Genomic DNA, 12500 nt, shown 5'->3' with positions numbered 1-12500 from the left:
TTTACACCTGAAATTGACTCAGCTGAGACATAAGACCTTGGTGATGCCACATTCTGCAACTCGTGACCCATCATCAAATACTGTTGCCATGGCAACGCATTCAACGCCATGAAAATACGATTACAGTTTTCTGAAACAAAAGATGCCTCCACGGTAACGAAACTCAACACACACGTCTGGAGTGGGTTAATTTAACATCCTATATACTTCAATGGGATGGGCGTGACAAAATGGCTCAATAGCGCCCCCTTGAATATTTCAAAATTGAACCTCAGCCTTCCCGATTGACATAGAAGAATGAAATTCGGTAGGTTTATGTATCATCTCCAGACGCACAAAAACGCCATTTGGACCCATACCCTAAGTCCAACAGGAAGTCGGCCATCTTGGGAAAAATGCTATATTTTGGTGCATTTTTTGGTCATTTCCACGCATCATATTTGAACCAACTAGTCCTAGAGATTTCATCCCATCCACTTCATATTCACACAGAGTCATCTTGAGACATCGGAGATGAAAAGTTATCAAAAGCTTTTTCGTCCGTCATTCCTGGTTGCAGTGGTGAAGTGGCGAATTTCGATGTCTCGCCATGAAATTTCAAACCCTTATAACTTCACTCCACATGCTCTGAGCTTTTCCAAATTTAATATGCTCGTTCAGCGTCCTGGTCTGAACACATGTACAGTCTCATATTTACTGACTGTCATAGCGCCACCTACTGGCAACAGGAAGTCACTTGCTTCATTCGTTGACTAATTACTCCCATAATCTTAAGTATTTACACCTGAAATTAACTCAGCTGAGACATAAGACCTTGGTGATGCTACATTCTGCGACCGAGCCGCAGCCCGACATGCGTGGGGACGCGAGGGCCCGTTCATCACTGCTTGCAGTTTTAATTATTATTATTTTTCTTTTTCTTGCACGACGACGGCCTTTTTGCCCCCCTGAACGTGCCCCGAAAATCACCAAAGTTTGCACGCAAGCCAGACCCGGCGAAAATTTCGATATTTTATGGTTTGCACAAATGGGCGTGCCAAAATGGCTCTCTAGCGCCCCCTACAAAATCAATAAAAGCGAGCCCCTCGTGACAGATTGACATAGAGAAACGAAACTTGGTATACATGTTCAACATGTCAAGACGCACCAAAAAGTCTCTTGGACACATACCCTAACACCAACAGGAAGTCGGCCATTTTGAATCAAATTATTGATTTTAATGCAAATTGTGGCATCATATTTGAACGCACTACTCCTAGAGTTTTCTTCCCATCCACTTCAAATTCACACAGAGTCATCTTGAGACATTGGAGATGAAAATTTATCAAAAGTTTTTTCCCCCCGTCATTCCTGGTTGCCGTGGTGATGCGGCGAATTTCGATGCTTCGCCATGAAATTTCAAACCCTCATAACTTGACTCCACATTGTCTGAGCTTTTCCAAATTTCAGATGCCTGTTCAGGGTCCTGCTCTGAACACATGTACAGTCTCATATTTAGTGACAGTCATAGCGCCCCCTACTGGCAACAGGAAGTCACTTGCTTCATTCATTCACTAATTACTCCCATAATCTTCATCCCATCCACTTCAAATTCACACAGGATCATCTTGAGACATTGGAGATGAAAAGTTATCAAAAGTTTTTTCCCTCGTCATTCCTGGTTGCCGTGGTGACGTGGCGAATTTCGATCCTTCGCCATGAAAATTCAAACCCTCATAACTTGACTCCACATGGTCTGAGCTTTTCCAAATTTAATATGCTTGTACAGTGTCCCCGTCTGAACACATGTACAGTCTCATATTTAGTGACAGTCATAGCGCCCCCTACTGGCAACAGGAAGTCACTTGCTTCATTCTTTCACTAATTACTCCCATAATCTTAAGTATTTCCACCTGAAATTGACTCAGCTGAGACATAAGACCTTGGTGATGCTACATTCTGCAACTCGTGACCCATCATCAAATACCGTTGCCATGACAACACATTCAACGCCATGAAAATACGATTACAGTTTTCAGGGGCAAAGGATGCCTCCACGGTAACGAAACTCAACACACACGTCTGGAGTGGGGTCATTTAACATCCTATATACTTCAATGGGATGGCCGTGACTAAATGGCTCAATAGCGCCCCCTTGAATATTTCAAAATTGAACCTCAGACTTCCCCATTGACATAGAAGAATGAAATTCGGTAGGTTTATGTATCATCTCCAGACGCACAAAAATGCCATTTGGACCCATACCCTAAGACCAACAGGAAGTCGGCCATCTTGGGAAAAATGCTCAATTTTGATGAGTGTTTTGGTCATTTCCAGGCCTCATATTTGAATGCACTAGTCCTAGAGATTTCATCCCATCCACTTCACATTCGCACAGACTCATCTTGAGACATTGGAGATGACAAGTTATCAAAAGCTTTTTTATGACTTCTTCCTGTTGGGCGTGGCTGTGCAAACAATTTCGATGCTTCGCCATAAAGCAGGAAGTCCTTATAACTCCTACAGACATTGTCCCACCTACACCAAATTGATCACACATGTAGAGGGTCCCGCCCTGAACACATCTATGCATCAATACAGCTTCATATACACAGCGCCACCTACTGGACACAGGAAGTCAGCCTCATATGACAAACATTATCCGATTTACATGAAATTTAGAGGATGTGTTCTCCACATCACACACTGCAACATGACATGTAATTGGTGGGTGATCTCTAGCGCCACCTAGTGGACACATGCAATGTGACTTAGCCCCATCACACCATGTTCATTACAAGCCCAGGTGCCAAGACGTCTACGTGCCCGCTGTGTCTTCCGTGTGACTGCAGCACGCACCGACATGTGAGTACGGGGCGGTGCATGGGGGCGCGAGGGCCCGTTCATCACTGCTTGCAGTTTTAATTCCAGTTGTTGTTGCTAGGCGATATCACTGGAGGACTTATTCCAGTTGTTGTTGCTAGGTGATATCACTGGAGGACTTATTGCAGTTGTTGTTGCTAGGTGATATCACTGGAGGACTTATTCCAGTTGTTGTTGCTAGGTGATATCACTGGAGGACTTATTCCAGTTGTTGTTGTTAGGTGATATCACTGGAGGACTTATTCCAGCTGTTGTTGTTGCTAGGTGATATCACTGGAGGACTTATTCCAGTTGTTGTTGCTAGGCGATATCACTGGAGGACTTATTCCAGTTGTTGTTGCTAGGTGATATCACTGGAGGACTTATTCCAGTTGTTGCTAGGTGATATCACTGGAGGACTTATTCCAGTTGTTGCTAGGTGATATCACTGGAGGACTTATTCCAGTTGTTGCTAGGTGATATCACTGGAGGACTTATTCCAGTTGTTGCTAGGTGATATCACTGGAGGACCATATTCTTAATCTTAGGGGAGATGACTCCGTTCAAGAGAAGCTCGGGGGTTTGTTGTTGCTGTCGCTGTTATATGACATCACACAATACACGCTAGATGACGCCTCTGCTCCGACGACGTTGCCACGGCAACCTGTCAGATTGGTCATTAATGTGGCCCAGTCTGAACAGAGAGTATCAGCTCGTTTGGAACCTCAGCAGAGCAGATACTAAAGAAGCAGCAGGTACCAGGTACTATCCCTGATGGAGGAGCAGGTACCAGGTACTATCCCTGATGGAGGAGCAGGTACCAGGTACTATCCCTGATGGAGGAGCAGGTACCAGGTACTATCCCTGATGGAGGAGCAGGTACTAGGTACTATCCCTGATGGAGGAGCAGGTACCAGGTACTATCCCTGATGGAGGAGCAGGTACCAGGTACTATCCCTGATGGAGCAGCAGGTACCAGGTACTATCCCTGATGGAGGAGCAGTAGGTACCAGGTACTATCCCTGATGGAGCAGCAGGTACCAGGTACTATCCCTGATGGAGGAGCAGGTACCAGGTACTATCCCTGATGGAGCAGCAGGTACCAGGTACTATCCCTGATGGAGCAGCAGGTACCAGGTACTATCCCTGATGGAGCAGCAGGTACCAGGTACTATCCCTGATGGAGGAGCAGCAGGTACCAGGTACTATCCCTGATGGAGCAGCAGGTACCAGGTACTATCCCTGATGGAGGAGCAGCAGGTACCAGGTACTATCCCTGATGGAGGAGCAGCAGGTACCAGGTACTATCCCTGATGGAGGAGCAGGTACCAGGTACTATCCCTGATGGAGGAGCAGGTACCAGGTACTATCCCTGATGGAGGAGCAGGTACCAGGTACTATCCCTGATGGAGCAGCAGCAGGTACCAGGTACTATCCCTGATGGAGGAGCAGGTACCAGGTACTATCCCTGATGGAGCAGCAGGTACCAGGTACTATCCCTGATGGAGCAGCAGGTACCAGGTACTATCCCTGATGGAGGAGCAGCAGGTACCAGGTACTATCCCTGATGGAGGAGCAGCAGGTACCAGGTACTATCCCTGATGGAGGAGGAGCAGGTACCAGGTACTATCCCTGATGGAGGAGCAGGTACCAAGTACTATCCCTGATGGAGGAGCAGGTACCAGGTACTATCCCTGATGGAGGAGCAGCAGGTACCAGGTACTATCCCTGATGAAGGAGCAGCAGGTACCAGGTACTATCCCTGATGGAGGAGCAGCAGGTACCAGGTACTATCCCTGATGGAGGAGCAGGTACCAGGTACTATCCCTGATGGAGGAGCAGCAGGTACCAGGTACTATCCCTGATGGAGGAGCAGGTACCAGGTACTATCCCTGATGGAGGAGCAGGTACCAGGTACTATCCCTGATGGAGGAGCAGCAGGTACCAGGTACTATCCCTGATGAAGCAGCAGGTACCAGGTACTATCCCTGATGGAGGAGCAGGTACCAGGTACTATCCCTGATGGAGGAGCAGCAGGTACCAGGTACTATCCCTGATGAAGCAGCAGGTACCAGGTACTATCCCTGATGGAGCAGCAGGTACCAGGTACTATCCCTGATGGAGGAGCAGGTACCAGGTACTATCCCTGATGGAGGAGCAGCAGGTACCAGGTACTATCCCTGATGGAGGAGCAGGTACCAGGTACTATCCCTGATGGAGGAGCAGCAGGTACCAGGTACTATCCCTGATGGAGCAGCAGCAGGTACCAGGTACTATCCCTGATGAAGCAGCAGGTACCAGGTACTATCCCTGATGGAGGAGCAGCAGGTACCAGGTACTATCCCTGATGGAGCAGCAGGTACCAGGTACTATCCCTGATGGAGGAGCAGCAGGTACCAGGTACTATCCCTGATGGAGGAGCAGGTACCAGGTACTATCCCTGATGGAGCAGCAGCAGGTACCAGGTACTATCCCTGATGGAGCAGCAGGTACCAGGTACTATCCCTGATGGAGCAGCAGGTACCAGGTACTATCCCTGATGGAGCAGCAGGTACCAGGTACTATCCCTGATGGAGCAGCAGGTACTATCCCTGATGGAGCAGCAGGTACCAGGTACTATCCCTGATGGAGGAGCAGGTACCAGGTACTATCCCTGATGGAGCAGCAGGTACCAGGTACTATCCCTGATTGAGGAGCAGCAGGTACCAGGTACTATCCCTGATGGAGGAGCAGCAGGTACCAGGTACTAAGGCTGGGTATCGTTTAAAAATTTTCGATACCAGTACCGATACCAGTACCCTTAAAACGATACCGATACCAACTGAGTACTTCATTTGATACTTTTTTTTTTTTTTTACTTTACTCAATATTAATCATGCAAATAGAAAGCAATCAGTTGTGTAAATATTCCTCCCCATTCAAAGGATTTTTACACAAATACATTTTGAAAGTGCTATTTATTGAATAACTTTTTTTTTTTTTTTTTTTTTAAACACAATTTTTACAGAGGTTTTTCATCAGAAACATAACAAAAACCAAAATGAGACAAAACAAACAAAGAACAAACCTCCCCCCTCCCCCCTCCCCGTTATTTATTGAATACCTGTACAAACACTGAGAATCTAGCCACTGACCAGTCCTAACCCTCCTCAACAGTTCTTTTTAAGAAAGATTAACATATCAGCCTTCTCTGGAGCAAGGCATGCCCTTTCCTGGCTGATTGTGTCTCCAGCAGTTGAACATATTCGCTCTGTTGGAGTGGATGATGCTTGCACACATGTATAATTACAGGCCTGGTCAAACAAAATGGGGAATGTCCCTCTCCTCTCCCACCACCACTCAGCAGGATTGGTGGTGGTCAGCTCTGCAGGTAAAGCTCTGTATAATTCGAGCTCCTTCCGTGCCTTCTCTGACCGGTCAAGGACTGTGGCTGCCTGGATGGTTTTAAGGGCCAGGTCCTCCTCAGCAAACAGCTCCCCCAGTGCAGAGTCAGACATGGAGTGGCTCGTAGTCACAGCAGTCTATAAAGATAAGTATCAAGGTAAAAATTAAGAGAGAACAAAAACAAGTGAGAATAAACCAGAGGAAATCTGCTTAGGTTTGTCTACTTAAAAGATGAGTAAGTAACGAATGGTAAGTATTATGGAAAGCTTACATGTATTGTGTCCGTTGATGCAGCTTCTTCATCCTCTTCTTCCTCCTCCATCCCCTCTTCATTTTCCAGTGCATGCTGTGTAAATTCAGTTTTATATCACTATTCTGTGTGGCATCAATAATCCATCTTCATCCCAAAAAGTACAGTAATAATAGTCAAAATTAAACAAACCGGTTCAGAGTTTTCACTGCACGCCTTCCCCTCCAACCTAGACCAAACGGCAGCATCTACTATTTTGGTCTTAAACCTGGGGTCCAGTGATGTGGCCTCTTCCAGGAACATCCTGATGTTTTCATCCTGGGGGAGAAAAATAATATGCCAGTACCAGTGTTAGACCCTTTCATAAAATATTATTAGTGATTTACTACAACAACAACAACAAAATACATACCGTGTAACGCTTTGCAAGGTCATCCCACACCCTTTTTTTAATGGCAGCACTAAAGGTGGAGTCTGCACCCTGAACCTTGAAGTGGCCCTCAAGCTTCTGCAGGATGGGCAGAATTTGGCCACATGCAGGAGTCCTTTCTGAGGACACACAGAGTGTTGAGGTGTAGAGGATTCTCATCACTCTCACAAACTCCTCTGCACGCCTGAAGTCCTGCTCAGTAATTCTCTCCAGCCTGAAAAAAAGAAGACAACCACCACACACAAAATAAAAACAGTTTTAATGAAGAAATCAAATTAAAGAAATACCATGTCAGACTAGTCATAATGTCATGCACATCAAATCTTACCTGTCCCTTTCCATTGACCTCCTGAGCCTGGGGTCCAAAGATGCTGCCTGAATGGCTGAATACTGCTCTATAAATCGTTCCATCATAAGATAGAGTGTATTCCACCTAGTTCTCACATCAAGCACCAATGCATGCTGTGGGAGATCTGAAAACATATTAAACAATGCATGCATTTCATTAACATGTTGAGAGTTTTGGAAACATTTATACTGCCAATAGAGGAATAGACATACTTAAGAGGCGTTGTTTCTCCTTCATGACTGGCTTGGCTAAGCTTGCCTTCCTCAGCCACACAACCACTGCCCGGATTCTTGCTGCCCACTTCGACACTGTTGGTTCAGTGTAAACCTTTTGAGCAGCAAGGTTGAGAGAGTGAGCAAAACAGCCTATCTTGACCATCTGCAGGTTCCTAGCAGCCACATGCATATTTGCAGCATTGTCAACTGTTAATGCTACCACTTTTCCCTGAATATGAAATTCTGCCATGATGTTACGTATCTCTTCTGCCACAAATGCTCCTGTCTGGGCCTCATAGACAGCTCTAGTGTGGAGAACCCTTTCTTGCAGCTGACCTCCCTTACAAAAGTGGGCAGTGACTGTAATGTAGTGATCTTGGGCTACACTGGTCCAACCATCACAGGTTAGTGCCACATGCTCAGTCTCCTCCAACTCTGCCTGCACTCTCTCCCTCTCTATGGCGTACCACGCTGGTATCAACGTATTAGAGAGCATGTCTCTTGATGGTGGTTGATACCGTGGGTTAAGGGCAGCAACCATCTCTCTAAGTAAAACACAGGACACAGAACATCTTAAATGTCTCATCTCAAAGAATTAATTGTTGAATACTTCAATTTACTGAGCATAAGTGAGTGAGCTGAGCTGAGCTGCCTACAAACATCTATACTGGCTGGCTTACCTAAACCAAGGTGACTCCACTGTTGAAAATGGCTGAAGCCCCTTCACAATAAATGCTGTCAATTTTTTGTGGCATTCCTCCTTCCTCTCCCTTGTCATCAGCGATCTTGCAGCTATTGTAAATGGTGTGCGATCAAGGCTGCTGCTAGGGGCTCTGGCCACGTCAGTTGTGGTGGGGGTAGTAGACGTAGTTGGACCTTAACATTAAGTATGGGAGCTAACATTAACCAAACACATAGCTGCAACAGAAGCTAAACTACCGGTAAGTTAACCCACTGAATAAAGCATTAATAGACGTGACTGAGAGTAGGGTGCTAACTTGCTTATTACGTAAACATTAGCGAGCAAGCTAGCGTTAGTACACAAAGCTGCCTACTACAACATACTGAAAACGTTTTACTTAATAAATGTTTTAACACACAAAGGATGAGGAGTATATATTACCTGAAGTTATCGACGGTTGCGCTGTGTCCTTTTGAGGAGACGACGACGACGACACTGGCGTTGAAGAAGTGGGCTTTGTAAACACGGTACAATTCTCCACCCTCAAATTTTCTCCGTGTTTAATGAGGTGCTTAATCATGTTGCTTGTATTTCCTGTTTTCGCCGAAATCATCTTGCCGCATTTTAAGCATTTGCTTATACCGGGAGACACAGAAGTGTAATATAGCCATACTTTTGATCGTTTTCCTGGCATCTTTGAACGCTTACCAGCTAACTCCGTAACAGATGCAGCGCGAGCTTCCCGCTTTACAGCCTTACAAACTACTGTTGTTGCGGTGGTGGACCAATCAGACGGCGCTTTGAATCGAAGAACAACCACGGTGATTGGCTGCGAGCAAAACCATAGAAACAGTCTTTTTTTCACTCTACATCTGGGTATAAAAAAGAACCGATTGCAGGCCTCGTTTGACAGCCGCAGTTTCGATACTACTTGGTACTGGGTTGTTTCGGTCGATACCTGAAAGGTATCGAGTACCGATACCCAGCCCTACCAGGTACTATCCCTGATGGAGGAGCAGCAGGTACCAGGTACTATCCCTGATGGAGGAGCAGGTACCAGGTACTATCCCTGATGGAGCAGCAGGTACTATCCCTGATGGAGGAGCAGGTACCAGGTACTATCCCTGATGGAGGAGCAGGTACCAGGTACTATCCCTGATGGAGGAGCAGGTACCAGGTACTATCCCTGATGGAGGAGCAGGTACCAGGTACTATCCCTGATGGAGGAGCAGGTACCAGGTACTATCCCTGATGGAGGAGCAGCAGGTACCAGGTACTATCCCTGATGGAGCAGCAGGTACCAGGTACTATCCCTGGTGGAGGAGCAGCAGGTACCAGGTACTATCCCTGATGGAGGAGCAGGTACCAGGTACTATCCCTGATGGAGCAGCAGGTACCAGGTACTATCCCTGATGGAGGAGCAGGTACCAGGTACTATCCCTGATGGAGGAGCAGCAGGTACCAGGTACTATCCCTGATGGAGGAGCAGGTACCAGGTACTATACTATCCCTGATGGAGGAGCAGGTACCAGGTACTATCCCTGATGGAGGAGCAGCAGGTACCAGGTACTATCCCTGATGGAGCAGCAGGTACCAGGTACTATCCCTGATGGAGGAGCAGGTACCAGGTACTATCCCTGATGGAGGAGCAGCAGGTACCAGGTACTATCCCTGATGGAGCAGCAGGTACCAGGTACTATCCCTGATGGAGGAGCAGAGGAACCGAGTCGAGTAGAACTAGAACTGTTTAGTGGAAAAGCTCCATATGTCTACCTGTCTGTCTCTCTCTAACTGTCTGTCTCTCTCTCTCTAACTGTCTCTCTACCTCTCTGTCTCTCTACCTCTCTGTCTCTCTACCTCTCTGTCTCTCTTTCTACCTGTCTGTCTGTCTCTCTACCTGTCTGTCTCTCTCTCTACCTGTCTGTCTCTCTCTCTACCTGTCTGTCTCTCTACCTGTCTGTCTCTCTCTCTACCTGTCTGTCTCTCTAACTGTCTCTCTCTCTACCTGTCTCTCTCTACCTGTCTGTCTCTCTACCTGTCTGTCTCTCTACCTGTCTGTCTCTCTCTCTACCTGTCTGTCTCTCTACCTGTCTGTCTCTCTTTCTACCTGTCTGTCTCTCTACCTGTCTAACTGTCTCTCTCTCTACCTGTCTGTCTCTCTACCTGTCTGTCTCTCTTTCTACCTGTCTGTCTCTCTACCTGTCTAACTGTCTCTCTCTCTACCTGTCTGTCTCTCTACCTGTCTCTCTTTCTACCTGTCTGTCTCTCTACCTGTCTGTCTCTCTACCTGTCTAACTGTCTCTCTCTCTACCTGTCTGTCTCTCTACCTGCTGTCTGTCTCTCTAACTGTCTGTCTCTCTACCTGTCTGTCTCTCCAGGTGCAGACAGAGAGATCCAGTCAGTGAGACAGTTGATGGTGAACATCCTGCAGAACCACACCAAACTAGACTGGCCTAATCACTGTCCTCCACTGGAACCCTACAGGTACTAGAACCACATAGAACCCAGAACCACCTAGAACCTTACAGAACCACCTAGAACCTTACAGAACCACCTAGAACCTTACAGACCACACAGAACCTCACAGACCACACAGAACACACATAACCTCCAGAACCACATAGAACCACATAGAACCTCACAGAACCTCATAGAACCACACACAACCTCAGAACCACATAGAACCTCACAGAACCTCACAGAACCTCACAGAACCTCACAGAACCTCACAGACCACACAGAACCTCACAGACCACACAGAACCACACATAACCTCAGAACCACATAGAACCTCACAGAACCTCACAGACCACACAGAACCAGTTGGTAGATAGAACATGAGCCTCCATCACATCCCTGTTTCATAATGATGCAGTTTCCATGACGACAAAGACACAAAGATGTTTCTGTTCAGCTGTCAATCAAAGTTATGTGTGTGTGTGTGTGTGTGTGTGTGTGTGTGTGTGTGTGTGTGTGTGTGTGTGTGTGTGTCTGTCTCTCTGTGTGTGTGTGTGTGTGTGTGTGTGTGTGTGGTCTCTGTCTGTGTGTGTGTGTGTATGTGTGTGTGTGTGTGTGTGTGTGTGTGTGTGTGTGTGTGTGTGTGTGTGTGTAGCTCTGTGCAGCTCCTCCCTCTCTTAGGTCAAAGGTCAGATCACTACACCGCCGTCATCGTAGAGGAACCGGAGTCGTATGTTGGACGAGAGGTGAGACACTTTCATCCTCTGATCACATGACTGCTTCATTTATATTATACTAAACCTCTCTCTACCTCTCTCTCTGTCTCTCTCTCTCTCTCTCTGTCTCTCTCTCTCTCTCTCTCTCTCTCTCTCTCTCTCTCTCTCTCTCTCTCTCTCTCTACCTGTCTCTCTCTCTCTCTCTCTCTCTACCTCTCTACCTGTCTCTCTCTCTCTCTCTCTCTCTCTCTCTCTCTCTCTCTCTCTCTCTCTACCTCTCTCTCTCTACCTCTACCTCTCTCTCTCTCTCTCTCTCTCTCTCTCTCTCTCTCTCTCTCTCTCTCTCTCTCTCTCTCTCTCTCTCAGGTGATCTTGGACCTGCTCCAGTATTCGGGTGTTGAGGTGAGGAGAGCTCTGAGCTCTGATCTCCCTCTGCTGGACGCTCTGAAGATCACAGCCTTCCCTCCATCTACCTGCTGCACCCCAACGGCACACACACACACCTGCACGTGTGAGTACACACACACACGCACACACACACACACACACACACACACCTGCACGTGTGAGTACACACACGCGCACACACACACACACACACCTGCACGTGTGAGTACACACACACACGCACACACACACACACACACCTGCATGTGTGAGTACACACACACACACACCTGCACGTGTGAGTACACACACACACACACACACCTGCATGTGTGAGTACACACACGCGCACACACACACACACACACCTGCACGTGTGAGTACACACACACACGCACACACACACACACACCTGCATGTGTGAGTACACACACACACACACACACCTGCATGTGTAGTTTTTATTTTTTACCCATCATTTCTTCTTCTTCTTCTTCTTCTTCTTCTTCTTCTTCTTCTTCTTCTTCTTCTTCTTCTTCTTCTTCTTCTTCTTCTTCTTCTTCTTCTTCTTCTTCTTCTTCTTCTTCTTCTTCTTCTTCTTCTTCTTCTTCTTCTTCTTCTTCTTCTTCTTCTTCTTCTTCTTCTTCTCTCTCAGTCAGAAGAAGCTGCGTTTCTTCTTCTCCTCCTTATTGAGGACGTTGCCGGGGGTCCAGCGCCGGTCCAGGTCCAGCAGCAGCAGCAGTTCCAGTGACGGCCAGATGGTGGCGCTGCAGGACAAACACAGCACAG

The 12500-nt window shown here is 47.1% G+C and overlaps 1 protein-coding gene across 1 annotated transcript in view; it reads left to right on the top strand.

The window, feature by feature from the left end:
* The window catches only part of qsox2 (quiescin Q6 sulfhydryl oxidase 2), a 24341-nt gene that overhangs the window by 5082 nt on the left and 6759 nt on the right, over nt 1–12500 (top strand). The window contains 5 exon segments of the mRNA XM_053324777.1: nt 10530–10635; nt 11264–11354; nt 11691–11775; nt 11778–11835; nt 12367–12500. The exon segment at nt 12367–12500 is cut by the window's right edge and continues 22 nt beyond it. Of these exon segments, the coding sequence (XP_053180752.1) occupies nt 10530–10635; nt 11264–11354; nt 11691–11775; nt 11778–11835; nt 12367–12500 (474 nt within the window).

The sequence above is a fragment of the Scomber japonicus genome, chromosome 9 (genome assembly GCF_027409825.1).
Source record: "Scomber japonicus isolate fScoJap1 chromosome 9, fScoJap1.pri, whole genome shotgun sequence".
Lineage (NCBI taxonomy): Eukaryota > Metazoa > Chordata > Actinopteri > Scombriformes > Scombridae > Scomber > Scomber japonicus.
The sequence above is the reverse complement of the archived record's forward strand: the minus strand, read 5'-3'. Positions and strand labels throughout refer to the sequence as shown.